The 22,185-nt window shown below is 34.1% G+C and overlaps 2 protein-coding genes across 3 annotated transcripts; both read right to left on the reverse strand.

Moving 5' to 3' along the window:
• Positions 1-4,847: 4,847 nt before the first annotated feature.
• LOC117337079 lies at positions 4,848-12,573 on the reverse strand. 2 transcript variants are annotated; one of them, XM_033897865.1, is made up of 8 exons: positions 12,465-12,573; positions 12,011-12,139; positions 11,182-11,319; positions 10,268-10,415; positions 8,161-8,280; positions 7,230-7,373; positions 5,531-5,665; positions 4,848-5,147 (listed from the first exon to the last, which is right to left on the reverse strand). In XM_033897865.1, the coding sequence occupies exons 3-8, from the start codon at positions 11,182-11,184 to the stop codon at positions 5,002-5,004; spliced, it is 696 nt and encodes a 231-aa protein (XP_033753756.1). In that variant the 5' UTR covers positions 11,185-11,319; positions 12,011-12,139; positions 12,465-12,573; the 3' UTR covers positions 4,848-5,001. The 2 variants fall into 2 exon arrangements, with proteins under 2 accessions (XP_033753756.1, XP_033753757.1); XM_033897866.1 differs by lacking the exon at positions 12,011-12,139 and having other exon boundaries at positions 12,465-12,562.
• Positions 12,574-13,259: 686 nt separating this feature from the next.
• On the reverse strand, positions 13,260-21,426 carry LOC117337996. Its single transcript, XM_033899156.1, has 11 exons — positions 21,331-21,426; positions 20,890-21,013; positions 20,569-20,706; positions 19,753-19,890; positions 18,861-18,986; positions 18,307-18,423; positions 17,782-17,919; positions 17,318-17,444; positions 15,959-16,099; positions 15,321-15,452; positions 13,260-13,630 (listed from the first exon to the last, which is right to left on the reverse strand). The coding sequence occupies exons 1-8, from the start codon at positions 21,361-21,363 to the stop codon at positions 17,419-17,421; spliced, it is 840 nt and encodes a 279-aa protein (XP_033755047.1). The 5' UTR covers positions 21,364-21,426; the 3' UTR covers positions 13,260-13,630; positions 15,321-15,452; positions 15,959-16,099; positions 17,318-17,418.
• Between the last annotated feature and the right edge of the window lie 759 nt (positions 21,427-22,185).

The following is a 22,185-nucleotide window of genomic DNA, read 5'->3' on the forward strand; positions in this document are numbered from 1 at the left end:
ATCAGTTTCGATAGAATAATAATAGACTTTTTCACCATTACATATATGATAAGTGTCATGTGACATTTATCTTTATGTAAATTGACACAATGACATGCATGTGCGTATGTATATAGACCTAATAAAAGATTTTTTTAAGAATGAAGATGCGAAGATGGTTAAACTCCTAAGAGTTTTTAGTGTAAATGTGGAGAGTATAAAGCCTTCTAACCAACTCAGACTAGCAGGGATTTCCCTTTAGCTTAGTGGTACGATGTTTACCTTGAGAGCCGCATGCGATAACTAGTTCTAGGCCAATACACGAAAATAACGTATACGCCATTAAACAACATCAAAAAGAATGAATGTCTTTTAATAAATTCACAATTCCAAATGCTTTTTGATATCATTGCTTGTATCCATGTTTAATGAAAAACAAATTACTGTTCTGTACCTTCGCTATCTAGGTCTAACCTGTTAATCATAACGCCAGGTCTTGGTTATAGAATTGATGAAAAACGTCTTGATGGGACCTACCGAGTTTTAATTGAACAAGGACCTATTCAACATTCCGGTCCATCTCTCATCAGCTATCTCGTCTTTAGCAAGCCTATACTTAGACGATTTTCGCCGAAAGTTTTATCACATTTGAGGTAAACTATTGATGTGATGGCGATGTAAATATTTTTACTATTGTTGAAGTTTTTGGTCACATGTGGTTGCGATAGAGCTACAATTGGGTGTTTAAACGTGCCAGATAGGACTTTCGCCTGTCTGTCTGTGGAAGTGTATTAACGGTCATCTGACAATTAAATCATTATATATAGAAAGCAAATTTACAGCAAAGCTCTCCTCTGGGGGCCCACCACTCAGGCCCCAGGGGTCGGACCAGTCTCATTTAAATAAAATATTATTATCCTTCCCCAAAAATATGTTAGACAATATTTGATTGTAATTCACCTAAGGAGAAGTAGACTTTTAAAGCAAAATTTCAACAAAGATCATCCTTTGGAGGCCAACAGCACTAGCCCCGGGGATTACACCAGCCTCATTTTTATAGAACACAATTTTTCTCACCTAATAATGTTTGACGCCAAATTAGGTTGTAATTCACCCAAGAGTTAAAGAGAAGAAAGCTTAAGTAAAGTTCCGCTTTTGGAGCCCCGCCCCTCTGACCCCCGGGGTCAGACCAGCCTCATTTATATAAAATATTATTGCCCTCCCATTTCTGTGCTTGTAAGTGGTCATTCCTTGATTAATGACGTTGTTTTTGTTATGACGTCATGTTCACTATGATGTCATATAAACATTCAAAATAACACAGTTTGAAGGGCTCCCATGATGGACCGGAAGCGCTTACTTGTGTCTGTGTCAGTTTCTGGTTTGAGTAAGTTACTACGGTATGGTTTAATATAGGTGCTGAAACCTAACGAACATATGATCCCTGAAGGCATTTTACTAGAAATAGATAATTGGTCATGTAGTGATAGCGGCAGGACAGACACATTAATTGTTGAATTCAACATGCTAATTTCTCGAGGCTCTCCGTCCCTTTATCAAGACACAAGTAAATTACAAACGATCAAATACAGTCACAGAACATCTTAACTTTATAAAGTCGTTGAAGGCAGATTTGGTAACACTTTTCCTGATTACCCCAAATCAATATTTTGATAAATATTCATGGATGACTGTTTAAGCATGCACATTAAGATCTGCTTTTTTTCAAAAATCTAAACGTAGTAAAAAAGTATTTGGACTACACAAAGGGAAGTAGCGAAAACAATGCCACTTTAGGACCTTCTGGTTTGGCTTGAGGGTCACAATTTTGACAATAACTTGCATTGTAAACCGACATGTTCACATTATTATTTGGATTTGTTTTTCTCTAGCTATACCAACATAATAAACTCAATATTTTGTTTGGTTTAGCAATAGTTTATTACCAATTAGCAATAAGAGGAAGTAAGTTCCTCGATTGAGTGGCTTGGAAAATCATTTAAGAAATAAACATTACCCTATCAGTGTCAGAAAAAATTGTATCAAACGAGCGAAAGCGAAAGGTCCTACTACTATTGGCGCTGACGGATCTCGCAAACAAATAATTTAAATAATTGTAGCATGTAACCTGTTATCAAGCTTTATGAAGCCTATATGAAAAACGGTGCAAAGATAAAGAGTATATTACAAATATCCAGAATAATAAATTGTAAAAGACAGCTTTCAAAACCTTAAACGTTTTGCAAATCAAAATTTCACATGGATATTACTTATCAAGTAAATGGAGTTAAAATGTATGGGATTACACATGACATAAACAATTTTTTTTTGAAATGATGAATTACGTTTTCTGAAAGTTAGCAAATTTATCCATCAATGCTTACAGGATAAATGTCAAATTCTACAAACTTCCAATAGATTATTTGAACACCAGAGAATCAAAGGGAGGTTCATAAAAATCCTTAAATCTAATTTGAGCTACCAATTGTTTATAGTCTTAATTCTTTGAATTCCTGGTGTTGTTTATTTATGACGTAAATTTATTTGTAAACTGATGATGTTTTTTGTCTTATTATTGATGACGTCACATTTCCGTAAAAGAAAAATAAACATTCAGCCTGAGAAATCCGAAGAGGGCAGAAAAGCCTTGTGGCAAATCTTGTGCTTTCTTACATTACTCTTTTTTATTTGCTTACATTTCTAAACAGTCTTTATTTTCTCGCCGTAGTGTATAGGAATATAAAGGAAATTGTCTTAAATATGGAATAGTTTTGCCGTCTTAAATGCTTATTTTTCCTATTTGATAATATATCCAGTTTCGTTATATTATGTAGTTCCTTTGTCATGGTTAATTGAAGATGACGTTTTTATATTATGTTTTATTGTAGATGAAGTTTTTTGTCCTGGTTAATAGTAGATGGAGTTTTTTGTCCTGGTTAATAGTAGATGAAGTTTTTTGTCCTGGTTAATATGAGATGAGGTCTTTTGTTCTGGTTAATTGTAGATGACGTACCCTTTCCATGTACTACTGATTTTGTTTTATTGTTTTAGCGGTCAAACCCACAAATGTAACGACGTGTGACTATATCTGCTACATTTTATCATTTAAAAACCAGTGATGATAGGTCATTAGACTCTGACTTCTCCTGACTTAGTGCACACTTAGTTTAGAAAATCTGGTTGCAAAGCCTAAACGTCGTTCATTAAAATCAAATTATATCGTGCATATTAAGCAACGTGTCCTTATTGAATGTTCTGATGAATCATACCGAAATAAATGGTGCCTTACAAGATAAGATAATGCTTACAATCAATACATAGATATGAAATGATTCACAATTATAACTACAAAACAGTCTTTATTAAATCTGTTCAATATACCGATACGAACCACAAACATCTCAAGAAATTATCGTCCAAATAACATCGATCAAGTTCTTGAAGACCGGTAAACTGTTGAAATTACTACGTTTCGCATTCTGAGTACACGACAATACATGGATTTAACATTTGTTATATGGTCAGCGTAGCTAATTAAGTAGTTCTTTGTATAGACTGTGGATAGTTTATTTCCAGTACAGGACCAATTGATATCCTGTAAACTAGAATAAAATAGACAATAATGAGTATAGTTGGATAAATCAATTATAACAAATGTTCCATTTTTACACTATTTTTTTCTTGTAGTTAAACGTTCTTGAACTACCCCATATCCATCTAATCTTTTAATTCTAAGAAATTCGATTTTGATGCCGATATAACTTGTCCTGACTAATCGTTCCATATTTCTTATTACTTGTAAAACAGTTGTTCTTCATTTTAACAAAGTCCTTTGTCTGTGGGCCGTTTTGATCCACATTTGAAGAATATCCACTGACCTACTATTGCAGAAATTGTCCGTTATTTTAAATACGTCTGTATATGCTGTAGGCTCTTGAAGTCATGTTTGTATGATTATATACTATAATGCCATTGATATCTGAAATGGCGTCTCTATGAAACTTCAACACAATGTGTTTAAATTGTGCTCTCAGAATACATGTCTTCATGTTAGAAGTGCATCGCAGACGGGAAGGAAGGTCTTCATACAATTAAAAATGTTTCCTATATATGCACATGCAATAGCAAACAATGATTTTGTGTAACACAAACAAAAAACAAACAAAAAAACCGCAAGAACAGCATTACATGGTAGAGTAATAAAATTCTGAAATTGATTCTTTTTTGGTGTTGTATATTCGTGTAGTGTTGATAATGAGTATTCGTGTAGGAGTATTTTGTTACATCACCATCATCCCTCCCACCCCTTTCCAATCTTTTCCCCATCAATAACAGTAAATACCAAAATGACAAATTGCTACTCTCTACGTGTGCTGATTTCATGTTTACGTTGTAATATGCGTGTGTTATAATGTAAGGATTAATTTGAATATGTTATGGAACCTTAACACAACGAGTCCTCTCAATGAAAGTACACTCCATATCTTTTGTTAGTTATATAAATGGCTCAATTACATAATATACATTACGTCAGCCTTCAATTTACCGTGCCTAATTCATGTGAAAGTCTACTTTTATTGATGGCCTCTTTTCTCTGAAAAATTGTTATGCGCTGTATCAGCCAATTAAAAGCGGCGTTACAAAAGACGTCAGTTTTTTACCTTCAGAACCGATAACATAACTGTAAAGCTAATGAAAATGCTTTTATAAAGCAGGATTAAGGTATTACTGGTTTAACACCGACATGATTGTCTACAATATCGCGCCATTTCCATATTAAAATCATCAAGGTAAAGGTTTCAGTATGCACAACTGATAAACTTAATTTGAACGCCCTTTTTAATTTAAACAAATGAACATAACTTCGATGAATTTTGATGTTTGTATTTTGATAACGCATTGTAATGTCGATTTGTGAATACATTATCGTATTACACATATGTAAATAAACAATCTGACAGGTCATCAAAACAATATAGTATCAGTCAGACGCACTTTTCGTCTCCGAGGTGATCTGATTGGCTACGGAATAGCGCATATTGGATTTCCATATGGGAAACCTTTGATAGAAATGGCTTTCTCACATCGGCAGTCAAGCATGGTTTTACCAGACCAATATCTCATGGTCTCCCCATAATCCTTGCACGACCCGTCAGCGTCCTGACAAACTGAGAAAGGAAACATAACATTAAAACAACAGACATTAATCGGTCACGTTTTATAACTTGTTATTCAACAAATATGTAAGGAGGTGTGGGGTATAATAGTTTCCTCAATGCTTACTACTTATAAACTGACAATGCAGTGTACAGGAGTCGACAATTTGTTTTCGATATTGCTTACATAAAGACATTCATTTTGGTAACATGGATTTTATTCCAAGCCTTTTGTTTGATGTCATCACAATCGACATGGTGGCTCGAAGGTATAACATAAAGATTAACAATGACTTTGACTGACATGCTACAATGAGAAGCCCACAGGAAATTAATTGACACTCATGTTTCCATAGGAATACTTCTACTTCATCTCGCTAATGAAAATAACTTACTGCCGCTTTCAATATTAGAGGAAGCCATAGATCGACCCTCGTCCGTCATACTGATGTCACAGCGCCAAGTATAACAGTCGTTTTCCGGCCATGTCTCTCCATCGTAGTAACAAGTACCATTTGATGCCCGACAACCTGATAATAAACCAAACATAAACGGTACACGGAAAAGGCTAAATATTCTATATAAGGTTATTTAATCAAAATATATATCAGGCATTTCTCTGTCATTCCTGACTAATTGTACTTTGTACGCTATAAGTTGGCCTTTATTTTAAATAAACTTGGTATTTATACCATTATTAAAAATTAACGAATCTCATTCTGAATATCACTATACATTAAAATGATATCGTGCCTCTTTGGAACAGATCAATAATACAATATTTAACATAACCTTATCACATAAATACAGGCGGATTATAAAACAAAGAGTCCGTTTGATTTCGCATGCTATCGTACCCGTATATCTTAAAAAAGAACAAAATAAAAACAAAATCGAAAAAATATAACTGACATTAAGTTTGCAATACAACATTCTTCTTATTAAGAATAAGCATAAACCACCCAAGACTTTCTTAGGCATAGAATAAAATCGTCCTGATTGACTTACATACAATGGACAATTTTCAATCTTACGTTATTATTTTGCAAGCCAAAGATTTTTTCTTACAATATTCTTGGTTGTTATTAATTGTAAATACAAGCATTGCGAGGCTGCATAACTATTTCGGTAGTGCTAATTAGATCAGCCTTTAATATGCTTATATATAAACATGCCATACACCTATAAAGCGATAACTATGTTATGAAATAACAATGATTGCTGGTCTATGCCATGGAGGTCTTATTTGCATGACATTTAAGCATTTTTATTATAGTTCTTTTAGAGTTTTCATTTTCTATAAATTTATTTATTTATTTCATAAATGTATTTGTGTTATTATATATGTGATAATAACACCGGAACCAAAAACGTTTCACGTTCAGAAAACATCATATAGGTTTAAAAATATCTTAGAAGAGGGGAAATCTTGTTCTAATTATGAACTTGGTCATCAATGCCAATTTTAGCCCTATCTTTGCTGTTAAATTACATATGTTGATTTCTTCAATTTTATTATTTTGGAGTACATCATTACCATTGTTATGCATTAACAAGACATATTGGTCTTCATTATTAGTCCAATGAATTTTTAATACCAAACCTAGATGCGGTCTCCTGGCTCAGTTTCTTGACAGAGACAACACATTTTTTTTGTTTTTGTTTTTTGCTTTTTATTTGTTAAACGTCCTATTAACAGCAATGGTCATTTAAGGACGTGCCAGATTGTGGAGGTGGAGGAAAATCGGAGAACCCGGATAAAAACACCGGCCTACGGTCAGTACCTGGCAACTGCCCAACGTGGGTTTCGAACTCGCAACCCAGAGGTTGTGATGAAGTGTCTGGACACGTTAACCACTCGGCTAGCGGGACCTTTTCAGCGAAGACATAAATAAAATCTAGACATATACTACATGATGTTTCACTAACTCGCCTAGCATGTAGGTATCGTATTGTGGTAGTTGCTATTCCACTAATTCGCCTAGCATGTAGGTATCGTATTGTGGTAGTTGCTATTCCACTAACTCGCCTAGCATGTAGGTATCGTATTATGGTACATGTAAATAGCGTCCGGATGTCATAGGTTGTACTCACCATGCCTTGCCACATTATTGGACTTGGTGTACATATCCTTGACTTTATCATATGTGACGTCACATCGTCTGGTAACACACGAGGTCTCGTCCAGATCTGGCCATTCGTCCCCGTTATATTCACAGCCATCGTCTGTTTGACATCCTGAATCCCCAGTATTTACAAATAGATTTACAACATTAATGAACTTATATGAATAATCCGAGGCCACACCTTAAACAATTAAATGAGTTATAGATGAATGATATACTTAATCTGTATTAATGAGTAAAAGATGAATGTTGCACTTAATTATAATTTATTGAGCGAGTTATAATGAGTGCTATACTTTATTATAATTTAATGAGCTACATGTATATATAAGCGTTATATTTCATCTGTATTAAGTGGGTTACAGAAGAGTGCTATTCTTCATTATAATTTAGTGAGTTATAGATAAGTGTTATACTTTATCTGTTTTTGTGAGTTATAGATGAATGGTATACTTTAATCATATTGGTTGAGTTAAAGATGAGTGTTATATTTTATTGTATTTAGTGAATCATAGATAAGTATTGTATTTTATATGTATTTAGTGAGTTATAGGTAAGTGATATACTTTATCTGTAGTTAGTGAGTTAAAGATGGGTGTTTCACTTTATATGTATTAAGTGAGTTATAGTTGAGTGTCTCCATAATACATAATACATTCATTTGTCCAATATTGGATAGTGAGAATTTTGAATAAACCATAGTTGATAAAATTTTCTTCAAACGTGGTATTTTTGACCAGGCTTGCTGCAAACATTGGGGTCTATAAATACTAGAAATATGTCAGTCTTAACAGACCCTAATCGGCCCAAAGTGTGGTCATCATCTCAACTATTACTCGTTTCAGAATGCCCTATATCAGCACTGTACAGGCTTCTGTCTAATCTATTTGACATATTACCTGTTTGAATTACAGCCCATGTCATCAACGTATGTCCTTTTGAGAGCTCACATTTATAGGCCGTGCAGTCGGCGGATCTTGTTACATCTTTGTCTTTACACACCCCATCGATTGGGCATCCTGATAGTCAAAACATATAAATTGGTTTGGCCAATGGATTTAATATGACATGATCTAACAATGCAAAACAAAGAATTAAATAATAACTTGATCCCAATGTTTTATTTTGATTCTATCCATGGAAAGTACTTATGTGTTTCAATTTAAAGTCCACCAATCATTCGTCCCGAATCAATTCCGCCTTGATAATAGATGTATACCCGATTATGATTACTGTCTCGTACAGACATTCATACCGCTTTCATAATGAGTGCGTAGTAACACTTTGTCTTTGTTCCGGAAATCTAAGTCAAGTCTGGCACAAATCATGCCGCTCATACTTAACACCTTTCATACCTAATCCTCGTCACAACTATACAGTGTGATAGTTTATATACATACTTCTTGGGTAAAGGTGGCTTGTTTCTAGCATTAGTATAACGTAATGGTAGCATCCAGTTAGTGTAAGGAAGTAATATAGGTATATACCTATTCTACAAAAGAACTCAAATTCTGGTCGAAACCAAACACTAAAATCTGAGGAGACTCTAAATCATTAGACTATTGTGATCAATGACGAGGACTCATCGAATGCAAAATGTTGCCTATTACTTTTCCTGTCTTTACCGTTGCGATCTTGCATGGTAAAGTCAAAGGTCTTCTTAAAGTTGATTGGACTTGATTAGTGATCAACTTACTGTAAAACATATTTCAAGGTCAACTAGGGCGCAGATGAATTAATGTTTCCTTTGTTTCTACTTTTGCTGTACACATTTTGAATGGTCTAAATGCCAAAAAACACAAACTGTGTCAACCGATAGACGGTGGACCTGAAGTCTGAAGATTTTTTACGATGCAATTAAGGGGTGCAGATATCGTAACTGAACGCAACTAACTCAAGTTATAAGACAGATGAACCATCAGATCAGTATCCTCTCCCTGCGAACTAAGAGTTGAGGAGACACAGAATGTTTATTACTTCAGAAAATATATTCCAAAAGCCGATGAAAGAGATCACGATGAAACCTTCCAGAGGAACATAAGGTGAACTAGAGCGTATCATACATTTAAGACAATAAAACATTGGTTATTTTACAGTCACACCGTTTAAAGAGAAAATCCTATCAATAGGAGATTTGGAGATAGTAACTTAGAGCCAGAAGACTTTATATCTTGACGTAACAATGAAAAACCCGAAACGTTAATTACAATAGTCATAATATATCGGGTATATGACGACTCGTAAATAACGTGAAAAAAGACTAACTGCCGCATAGCTGAGTAAGCTTATCTTTGAATATTACTATTGTAGGTAAGACAAGGTCTTCTGGTGGTTATCTACATTTGAGCATGTTGTATTAAAACTGTTTATGGATTTAGTTTGAAACGTGATCTTTGATATTGAACGTTAATAGCAGAGGAAATGAACATTCAGGATTGGTGGACTTCATAATTCAGACTACACCACATCCTACCAAACTCGTACTACTCACATTGGCAGGCAAAACATAATTCAAATATCCCTAAACTATACAACTCGCTGTTTCTTCATCAGCATAAACCCGTCGTAGTTAATCGTGAGGTTTCCTCTAATACATTATACTATTAATGGTATAGTACTATATGGCAAGCGAAGTTGTCATTAATTCATGGAACATTTCTGAACAAATAATAGACATGATTTTTATCATCTAATTTAATAATTAACCTTATATAATATATATCTGATTTATCATATCAGATATTTCATGTGTGTATGATATATCCTTTATGAGATATCTAATATAATAAATAAGATATGTACTCCATAAGATATCTTAAATGATTTGGTTTAAGTACTGAGTCAAAATAGCTCCATGATTAAATAATAACTTGTCTTGCCATAGATGGAATTGATTATAATTAAAACTTTAAAGTTTCCGAGGAATATAAAGACAAAATATTTGTGAATGTCAATGGTGAACATCCTTACTGTACAGGTATGTATATTATTTCTCTGCAAACTTACCGTAATATTTTTCTTTTAATCTAGTAGTAGTGCGCTCTCCTTTCTTATTTCTATGTTTTGTACACGTTGTTAGTGTGCATTTGTCCTTGTTTCGCAGTGCGTTTCCCTTACCAAATAGTAAAGCATGTCCCATCATCCATTGGACATCCTGTAAAGATGCATACCTTATTGTATATAATTTAATCCTACTTGTAACAAGCATTTTCATTGGTTTAAAATATGTTTTCAGCCCATAAACTAAAACAAATCGTCGCTTGAAACGTCGATGTTGACTGGTTAATACAGTGCGTAAGCGTTAGTATTTCTAAGATAAAATAGTCCATCAATAAATGTGGATTTCGGCAGGAATTCTCTTTATAGTGAGAAAAATCATCAGGAATAATTGAATATATGTGATGCAATGTTAACAGCGTGTAGTCCCATCATAAACCGCTTTGCGTTCTATTTATATTACACTCTTTTTTTTGTATTATATCTCAATGAAATTAACAGCATATTCAAGTAAATCGTCAGCTTAGCAACATGGGCCAAACGGCCCATCATGCTTTATAGTGTGAAGGTACAGTAATCAATTATATATTGCAATATACAATCTATCTTATACTTACTGTTCTTGATAATATAACAATCGCCAGATATAATAATTGAAAATCAGTTGAACTTCACTATCATTAGAAAATTATATTATAGCCATACACAGCAGAAAACTTCATTATTTCACTGTAGAGTTTCCAAGAACAATAAAAAAAATTATAAATGTATATATAAATCCGGTTGATGCCCCTTAAGCTTGCTTTCTTAACATTATGTATATCAGGTAGTTTTGTTTTAGTTGTCTTGTGATATTACATACGAATAGAATAGGTATAAGCCATATTCTCTTATGCACATAGTGCTACTGATGATACACATACCATATGCCCTTTCTTTATAAGTCAAAATGTACGTTCCATCATCGTTTTTCTTCTGACGACACGTCTCAAAAATGCATCTTTCTTCGTTTTTCTCCCCAACACCCCTATCCATACACGTGCCATCAGGCCTTTCACACTCTAAAACACCACAAAATCATATGAGCTTGGGAAGGAATTCAATAAAATAGTCACTAATTAGATATAATTACATGGTAAAGTACCGAAATGTTTGCGTATACTAGTAATTTGGACATTATGGCATTTGATCAGTGGAGTTATTCTTACGACCATAACAAAAGAAATCGCTATCCAGGATAAATGATAATAGAATTTGAAAACAATTGGAATATCTGAAAAAAATGGTTTTTAAATTTGGAAAAATATCTTTCACTAATATTATATTACAGAAATATCTGACAGAAGAAATAATCAAATCATAATATCGAAACATTCATACTTTATCTTAAGAGAAGGATAGTTGAAGTTTTGATAGCTTTAGGCATGCTGTCCTCCTAACATCAGCTAATGAATTTATAACAATACCTTAATTACTGTGTTTTTGGGACACTTTTTATGTAACATTAATTCTTTTACTTTGTGCCTACACCAGAGGATTATAATCCTTTTTAGTTGTAATTTGTAAATAAAGATGTTGATTTTTTTAGATTTCCGTCTATACTACTTCTCTGCCTATTCACCCATATTTACATAATACCAATCTAACGGGCATGGATGTATTGGAATCCAGAACCCTTACACGTACTAAACATATATTTATATCTCGAAAATTATAATATTCAGAAGACATATTATAATGTCTAAGACATACTTAGCAGTTTTTTGACGACCATATATTTCAAAACATTGCCGCTCTTCTTGCATGTATAGGTATTACACTTCTCAGGGCGTTGGGTTCCACGTGACACACACGTGACGCCATCAAGGGCAGTGCACTGTCCTTGATGATATTAATGTACATGTTAGTATATCACATGACGTAGGTCTTAAAATCTAAAGTTGTTATTTGCTGATTTATTCGTTTTAACTTTTGTTTTCATTTTTCAATATGATCAACATTATGCTAGCAAGGATTCATTATCTTTTAAAATCAATGTTACCTCTATTATTATCTTAAAAATTTGTATTCGTACTTTTAAAATGGCATTATGTAATGATAATGCTAGATAAATGTATGTGATACTTCACACTTAAAGTAAAACAAGTATTATGAAGTATTATCTATACCAATTTATCACTAGTGCCTGTAATTGTCGTAATCATACCTTTAGATGCACATGTGTCTTTATCGGCAAAAACTGCTGGCAAAATGAAAATTGCCAGCGTCACTGTGAAAACGTCCATGTCTGTACTGTGATGTGTGAAGAAAGTGAGATCAATTCAATATGTATCCCTTATGTTATAATCTCGAGACAATGGCATACACGCTTCTAATCTTCAGTTCGAAATTTTATTTCTGTTTCTTACTTTCATTCATTTCAATGAACAAAAGACAATAATCGGGTTATGAAATGGAGAACAGTTTTATTACCCGATTTTCTGTTGTTGCATTATGTATGAATGGATTGTGTGTAATGTTGAGTCAGTGGTATTTCTACGACACAAAAGGTTAAATCACAAACGGAATCCGAATTCATTGTGTTCATTTCCTTTTGTCTTTTTAAGCTTCTATTCACTGAAAACAACATATGTTCCTTTGCTGATGGCAGTTCTCTTGATAATGAAAACAATGTCAAATATTTCGTGACTTTTTGATGTGATCTACACTACTCGTAGTTACAGATCTGTAAATGATTTTAACGGAAAACGTGTTACGCAGCTCTCTACTTTATTTTCGTGTATCATCAGAATATCATTGTTTTGCTTATAAACCAATATGTCTCCTCAGCGTTATAATGTTGATCACAATACTTCCTTGTCTTCAGCAAATTGCTTTATTGATTAGTTCCTTCAAATGTTAAACACCACATAAAAGTCAGCTAAGAAAATGAACTCCTTCAAATTGATTTGATAGAAGTAGAAGAAAATGAAAACTATCATATATAACATAAGGCAGTAAGTTGCATAAGAGAGCATATCTTTATTTGCAACAATTCAAAACATGGTATTACTTATATCAAGAACATTTGAACGCATATGATCAGAATGTTGATAATAACGATTAGTTCTATTTTGTTTTTGGAGAAAAACAGTGTAAATACAGCTAAATAAGGGACCTACGGGGGAATTAACACAATATCTTGAATTTACATGCAGTATATTTCACGAGTCATTTTGTTATCTGTGTTCTATTTTGCCGGAAGAGGGCATGTAGTCCGACCGATAGCGTAGCCTGCTGACGAGACAGTCTGCTCACAAAGACAAAGAATCCCGCCTTCCTGCATGACGTCACTTCCGTACTGAACACATGATCCGTCTGGCGCCTTGCAAACTGCAGAAATGAAACCGTATTAACAAATTCAAGAAAGGAATTATTGAAATCATTATTTGAATGAAACATATTGCACTATTATGAAAATTGCTTGTTTAATAATGTATATTATAAACAGACGTAGATCAACTAAAGAAGAATAAGACAGGAACGTTTATAATATTATGGTAAAATCTAGAGTCTTTTGGCATTTTAGTGGTTTCTAATTTAGATTAGCGGCAGAAAATCTAGTTATTGGATTTTGCCATGGGCAGTACACTTAAATAGAGAATGCATGGTTAGTATCTTACAATACAAGTTTTATTTTGGCGAGCCATCTCGATTTTCCGTTCCGAGCCAAAATTAAACCTTGTATTGTAAGATACAAACCATGTGTTCTGTTTATCCTGTAACAATTTTCTACGAGTTGACGGCATTCAAAAACAAGCAAATTACCGTTATGTTTACCTTCTTGGGTACGAGTGACCCGTTTGACGTGAACTGCTTCATAGCGCAGGTAAATATCCATTCATTGATATTGATACCACTTTTGTGTGGATTTACTACCAACAAACTATCAATGCCCCATTGAAAAATAGTTTTTTTTGTAAATCAGAATTCAGGTTCAGTTAAACATTATGGAAATATCACACAAATACTAATTACTCCTGACAAAGACATAGGTATAAATGTTCAAATTATTTATGTTGAGTGTTGCGCCATGGAATACCCGTGCTCGAGTTGTTGCTAAATAATAGGCCTGGAGCACGTGTGTTTATGACACTGGACATGGATGGATTTTCTGATTGTTTCTGCCAACAAGAAGCAGACGATATTGCCAATGAAGATGTTAACGATTGTTGAAATTAAACATCATATATATTTTAGAACACATACGACGATATTCTTATTGTAATAATTAGGTAATTATTTACATCATGCACTTTTTTTTTACTTTACAAAACAAACAAATTCAGTTTTGGCGATTACGCCATAGCATTTATTCCCGTTTGTATACGTTAACGTTACAAATTCAGGTCACAGTTGAAGGTCAAGTTGAAAATAGTCAAGTCGGATGTGATATATAGACTAGGATACCAAATACACGTCAATTGTACAAAATGTCCAAGGCCCTGTGATAAATACACATGGATTATGTCCAAATACAAATAGACTTTACTCGATTGTCAGGTCCCTGTGATATACAGATGGTACACATCGAGTGGGTTTTGGATATGTAATTCATTTCACACGATTAAGTTACAAAAGACACGAGCTTTTGCGCGTGTCTTTCGTAACTTTTAAAAAATAACTTAAAAAAATAACGTGGCCAAGTCTTCTTTTGCGTATAAAAATAAGGTGTTCAGGTGACGGCCGGAACCCGGTGATGTGACGTCATTCGGTCAATGATGACGTCAATAACAATTACAGTCCGGGGTTCAGCCCAGTCCAGTTCCGCTATATATATGTAACAGAGCGCATGCTTAATTAAATTTAAATTAACTGCCTCTGCTAGGGATCGAACCCACCTCTTGTTTACTAGTCTTACGCTCAACAGATCACGATAAAGAGAAGATCTTACTAGCCAAGCGGTATACTGCAGCTAATATTTACCAGGGTTATATTAGGATATGTTCAAATACACATAGAATGTATCAAATTCTCAGATCCCTGTGCTGTCTACTACATGAATAGGATAGAGAATACCTACTTCCACCAACAATGGTTGTCTTCGCCCTTGATCCACCATCAGGCGTTTCACTGACTGTACAATTCTTAGTGAAGCAACTCTCTTCCATCCAGGTGTCTCCATGGTAATGACACGTGCCGTTATATCGACATCCTGAAAACAGATAATCAATGAGGATAACTTAATATGTATCTTGAAATCATAACTGACTGTAATGTAAGTGTGAACTTGTAATGTTAATACGCAATATAAGTAATTTTGCTTGTTGAATATCAATGTACACTGATATTTTTGCGAAAGACCGAATATATAATGTTATATACTCAATAGCTTTAATGCTTAAATGGCAGGAATAGTCTAAGATCACACAAGTATGGGGGCGTAGACACGTCCTAATACGAGCTTGATCAAGTGAAGACTACACCGATTGTGGTCACGCACGGCCGAACATTATTTTCGGGACGAGGTGACATAAACACCTTTGCCTATGAGAATCAGCATGTCACGTACATTTTCAACAATATTTATACTTATGATAACAATTACATTCATTTCAAAATCTACCAAAATTCTATCATTTTGCTTTATGTTAGCAAACAGTCAATAAACTTAGGCGCTTGGTTTACATGGATGTACAATGGTTATTGGTACTGGTATACCGTGGCGAACGATTTCTGTCTCCCAGTTGAAGCCTCCCCTCCCACTGCTCCTAACGTTACAGCGTTTCACCACACACATTGTTTCGGTATCCTCGTTCCAATGTTCAGTGTTATTCTTACACGTTCCACCAACAATACATCCTGTTTAACAAACGACAATGCGATAGGGTGACAAAATATCTTCTGAAAGGGAGCAATTTGAAGCAGGTGTACTCGTGGAGCCTGTCAATAGTATCACATCCCGTTTGAAAATTTCATATTGTTTGTCCAAGGTTGATATCTACTTCATTGTAAGAACCAGTATTATTCATTGTTTTTAACTATTAAGTCATCCTCGCTACCAACCCTTTAGAACCAGTATTATTCATTGTTTTTTTATTATTAAGTAATCATCGCTACCAACCCTTTAGAACCAGTATTATTGGTTGTTTTTTATTATTAAGTAATCATCGCTACCAACCCTATAGAACTAGTATTATCCTCTCTACCAATCCTTTAGAATTAGTATTATTGGTTGTTTTTTTTTATTATTATTAAGTAATCCTCCCTATCAACCCTATAGAACCAGTATTATTGATTGTTTTTCATTATTAATAAATTTTCCCTACCAAGCCTTATAATCGAGGATTTTCTTAAAACTTATCTCATTCTTAAGTTATTCTGATTACTCTCTAAATCAGTTTTTATGAAAAAAGTTACAAGTTTTCTATACTGCATATGTGCCTCTGCTGAAAGCGTTCCGAGTGCTTTAATTCAGCGTTGAGCTTATCTGTAAAGATTCGCGCATGCGCCTAAATAAGCACAGTGCGCTTACAGTAGGAAGAAAATGTTGCTGAGAGTTGTTTACTTCCTTGCATAAATGTTATGCTTCATATTTATATTTAATTTAATAACTGTGCTCTAATACAGAAAAGCATGTCTTATTATTAGATAATAGATATATAATGAGAGGACATTTACAAATGGAAGTTATGGAGTTTTTTTTATTCTGTTGGTAATTAATCAAATTGGGCGAGAAAATAGGTAAATAGACGTGATTGATATCAAAACTTCTTCCAGTTTATATTCCAAACATAATAAAGAATTAATTTTAAATCCACGATAAAAGCGCTCATTATATCTATATCTGTTTTAGCTGATCCTGCTTAACTCGAAGGAACAACTCATACATTGACCGCGAATATTCGGTTTTTTCATGATCCAACTTACTTTGAGATAACGAGTTTCGACTTTACACCTGTCTATAATAGATTATTACATAATGTGATGTTTACGGATTTACATTAAAGAAATGACTGATACTGATTTAATTGTTTGTAGTAGCTAGGATATCACTGACATTGTAAAAACAAAAAATACCTTGTTGAACGGGCTTCCAATTCATATTGAGGCCCCTGTTGAATATCCTGCATTGTTTCGTTGTACAGTTCTGTGAATCCTCTAATGTAGTACTAGCGGGCTCACACCGCCCATTGGAGGGGACATCCTATATAATAAGACCAATATAATACCATTTGGTGTTATCTTAATAGTCTCATGTAACACAACTCTGTTGTTATTACAATACAAAAAAAACCACTATAAAAGCAAATATGGTAAAACAAACCCAGGTCATTCTATAAAACCGTATTCAATAATAATCATAGCAGTATTCGAAACTGTATGACACGGAACTTATTTAGTGTTGATTGATGTTTGTTAATTTATGACCTCAATAGTACTAACTTAACGTACATATTAAAGTATATATTTTCAAATTCTTATTCAAGATCCAGTGAGAAATGGCATATAATACAGATATAACTGTCATACATTCAACCTACCATAATAGGTATCCACCATTCTTGTAGAGAACGTGCCGTTCGGATATTTGAAGATTTTACATTCTTTTTGTAAGCACGAGACTTCATCCTTTATAGCGTTCCCATTACGAAGACAAGTTCCATCTCCCAAGTCACAGTCTGTTTATAGATAACGTATATGAGTAGCATTCGGTTGACTTACAGGATCTAATCGAATGTGTATTAGAGGTGAATTTATTAAAGTTATCAAAGTTTACAAACAACAGCAAAACTGGTATAAATTAATATAGGTAATCGTACGCAGTAAAAATGTAACAACGGTGTATATATCATAATGTAAGACGAAATTTGTTAAATTTAGACATTCCAAACCATGGGGAATAATAGACTTATAGTTACATTAACACTTTAGGAATCTCCTTGCCAATTTAGATGATAAGAGCAAAATATTCAATATCCTAATAATAATTCTTAATGTTAAAGATATTTTCAACATAACCATGACGACTTTACCCGGTGCTGATACATCAAACTTAATTATATTACCTAGCGGTTTTAGCTGCATCTTTGAACGACCGTTTGTTATTTTACATCGGTAGTTCACGCATCCTTCTCCTCTAACAGTATTTTCTTTCAAAATACACGAACCGTTCACGGGACAACCTGTAAACAGAGGAAAGTATTATACTTACTCCGTAGAGACAAAGATTGGGGTTACATGTTATCAATCACGTCACTGTACAGTGTATTTAGAACATTTAGTGCCGTCATGTATGATAACACAACAGTCAATCATAGTCTATGTACAACATACGTAATGTGTTGCACAGAGAATGGGTTCGACAAAACATATACACTACAGAATATTACTGCGAATGCGCTTATATCACGTGGTTGTATCTGCTTTGGCGACACTCAATGGAAACGTAACATACATGGTATATGTATCTACATCAATTTAATATCGTCTTATATAACATATCTTATTTCGTTCATTAATGAGTTTAAATATCGTAAAAGTGACAGATGTCATTCACAACCTTTCACAATTTATTACTGACTGAAGTTCATTATTGACATACGAAACAAAAAGGACTTACCAAAGTAGTTATATTTAATTGTAAAGCTCCTGTCTGACAACTTCCGACAGAGTGGCTTGAAACAATAATCGAAGTCGACCACTGCTCTATTAGGGCCAAGACAGACGCCACTGGGAAGCATGCAACCTAGAGTGTTACAAGATATGGATGATATAGCAAACTATTCACGTTAGGAACCTATATATTGTTGACTGAGACTAACGATGCACAACAGATAGCCGTTTAGTGCGAGTCTGGTGAGTTAACAATATGTTTAACCGGTTCTAATTTAAAAAAATAAGAAGATCTATTATAACTAGTGTCATTTATTTATAGATACCAATTATTTTTGTTTTACAATGTTGGCGCCAGTTTTAATTTAGAATGAAAACAAAGAAGAAATAACTTTCAATTCAACGAGTTGACAGGAAACCCATTTATGTTTATCTCAGGTTAACGGCAAAACGATTCCCGATTCATCACTCAAGAGGAGACAAACTGATATATAATGATATATGTTTTATCGTCTCCTTTCGCATTTTTTCATTTATAAATACAAATGACTATTCTTATGTTGAAATTTTCTTTGCTGAGTACATCATAACACTATCTAGCCTTAATTTGAGGAAAAGACAACAGTACAAGCTATGTCAAAAGGGTATCACATATATAAACAAAATCATGGTGTATCCTTATATAAGCAAATCAAAAGGCATGATCTTAACTTAATAAGTCGAGTCTTTTCAGTTTTTCTTAGACACAATCCTATCTTATAACTCCATGTTTGTGATACTGCTAGATAGTAAAATATTGTATTATGATAATGGTGTAATGCGGTAACGGATTTATACCTGACATGCATTCAAGGCGTATAGATGTACAGTATGAACCAGTAGATCAACCAGGAACCTACCATGCGTCCTGACTTCTAGTCTCATTCTAAATGATCCGTTCACTTCCATTTCTTTTTTGCATGTCGTTAAGTTGCAGGATGTTACGTCCCAGTCTAGAAAGTTCTCTTCTAGACAGGTCCCATTCGGATGTTGACATCCTTTAATGAGAGAGAACATCTTTTAAAAACCGTGACCCAAATTCTGAGAGAAAAATATAATTTTGGTTAAGAATACTGTGTAAAAGTAAATTTGTGTTATTATGCATGATCATTAAACCATAGTTCCAAATACGTATACGGAATGCTATTTCAAACATTTTCAATAAATGATGAGGTATACGATACTGTTTTTAAGCATGCAATGAGGGAAATATACCCAATTCCCAATATTATGTGAAATATTATCACATATAAAAGAAGATAGTGTCATTTTAACTAATACAGAATTAAGCTTCAGACAGAGTTGCGAGTCGGTCCAATGTTAAGCATAACATATCTAATGGTTTAAATTTAATTATTTATAAAAGTTTCAGTCGTATGAGCTACTGTCATATTTTTTGCGACATTGAAGGTAGCACTGGAAGGAACAATCGTTCAAAAACATTTTTCTGTGACATTTATGACGATCATAGACAAACTAAGATCTGATCACTTTAATTAGGATTTTTTAAAGTATCATATTATGTGACGTTTATCTCACATTGGTTCTAATATTGTAATATCCCTCTTATGATGGGTAGGATGTTTTTTTTTTCTTAACGGAATCATGAAATCAGGTGAAAATCAAATATTTTATGTACCAATTGCAGTAAGATTAAATAGATGAGACATATATACCGTATGGCTTTATTTGCATTTTCATTGTGAATGATCCGTCCATTTCCATTTTCTTGGCACATGTAGTCAAGCTGCAGGACGTTGTGTCCCGTTCTTCATAGTTCTCTTTTAGACAGGTCCCATTGGGATGTTGACACCCTTTAAACGAGGGAGAACATCTGCTAAAGATATTTATCTGGACTCTTATGCATTGACATAACAAAACACTCTTCAAAAACAAAATTCTTATCTTAAAGTCCAAAATATGGCGCGGAACAATTTTGATGTATCATAACTACAGTCATAAGACGTTAATGGCATTTTTGTTGATGAGATACATACTCGGTTCGTCAACTCCGTAGGTGAGGCTGCCGTTGACGAAGTCACACCGATAGATGCTGCACCCCTCCGGATTGGTAGTTCCAGAAGGACACACACGTTTTACCGTCAAGGGCAGTACACTGACCTGTAAATCACCGAGTGTTTATATCTGTAGAACTATAGTAAGAAGAAAGGCAATGTAAACCTGACAACAAAATCCGAATTAGAGGTTTGAGGCCAGCAAGGATAAATAAAATAATACCAATGGGGTATGATATGCCAAGATTGCAAAACAGGGGGTATGGTATTTTCTTATGAAATTGTACCCCTGCGGCGGGAAGATACAGAAAAGGATTATATCGTTAATAAACCTTAATGAGCTCCGACATTGCGTGATATATTTAGATGTATTTAACTAATTTCGTTAGACGTTCACGGAATACGATTCTACCAAATACATACTCGATTCATCAATTCCATAGATGAGGCTGCCATTGACGAGGTCACATCGATAGATGATGCACCCTTCCGGGTTGGTAGTTCCAGAAGACACACACGTGGTACCGTCTAGGGCAGTACACTGACCTATAAAACATCGAGAATGTGTTTATATCTGTATAAATATATGTACTATGAATACATGTTATATAAATCTGACTACACAGTTCGAATAAGGTAATTAGAGGGTTGGTGCTTGATATCATACTCCTGAGGCGGGCAGATACACAAAAGGATTATATTGTTTATAAATGTTAATGATCAGCTCCGACATTACGTAATATATTTAGATGTATGGTAACTAAATTCGTAAGACGTTCACGGAATACGATTCTACCAAATACATACTCGATTCATCAATTCCATAGATGAGGCTGCCGTTGACGAGGTCACAACGATAGATGCTGCACCCCTCCGGGTTGGTAGTTCCAGAAGCCACACACGTGGTTCCGTCTAGGGCAGTACACTGACCTGTAAAAACATTGAGAATGCTGAAAATACTAAGGATACAAATATATGTATGTTTTGGGAACCTAATATCTACTTTCCCTCATTTTACGATCAACATTCAGTGTATATGGTATACTAAAAATACGGTTGGCATGTTGTACTAATTGTACAACACAATGGGTATGGAATACCAAGAATATGACAACAATAATACAAGACAGTTACTAAATAATTCAAGACAGTTGCTATGGTATACTAAGAATAAAAGACAGTTACCATGGTATACCGAAGAATACAAGACAGTTACCATGGTTTACCAAGAACACAAGATAGTTACCATGGTATACCAAGAATACAAGATAGTTACTA

The sequence above is a fragment of the Pecten maximus genome, chromosome 11, assembly GCF_902652985.1.
Source record: "Pecten maximus chromosome 11, xPecMax1.1, whole genome shotgun sequence".
NCBI lineage: Eukaryota > Metazoa > Mollusca > Bivalvia > Pectinida > Pectinidae > Pecten > Pecten maximus.

Bases quoted from the DNA above. Each gene is read 5' to 3' on its own strand.
- LOC117337079 (XM_033897865.1), bottom strand. The intron at 8,281-10,267 runs GTAAGTTTGCAG...TTTGACTATCAG, and splicing joins ATTAAAAGAAAAATATTACG to GATGCCCAATCGATGGGGTG. The intron at 5,148-5,530 runs GTAAGTTATTTT...TTCCTTTCTCAG, and splicing joins CTCTAATATTGAAAGCGGCA to TTTGTCAGGACGCTGACGGG.
- LOC117337996 (XM_033899156.1), bottom strand. From the start codon at position 21,363: ATGGCAGCCTCATCTATGGAATTGATGAATCGA. The intron at 21,014-21,330 runs GTATGTATTTGG...GGTGATTTACAG, and splicing joins CTATGGAATTGATGAATCGA to GTCAGTGTACTGCCCTTGAC. The intron at 18,424-18,860 runs GTAAGTCCTTTT...CTCTGTTTACAG, and splicing joins AATTAAATATAACTACTTTG to GTTGTCCCGTGAACGGTTCG.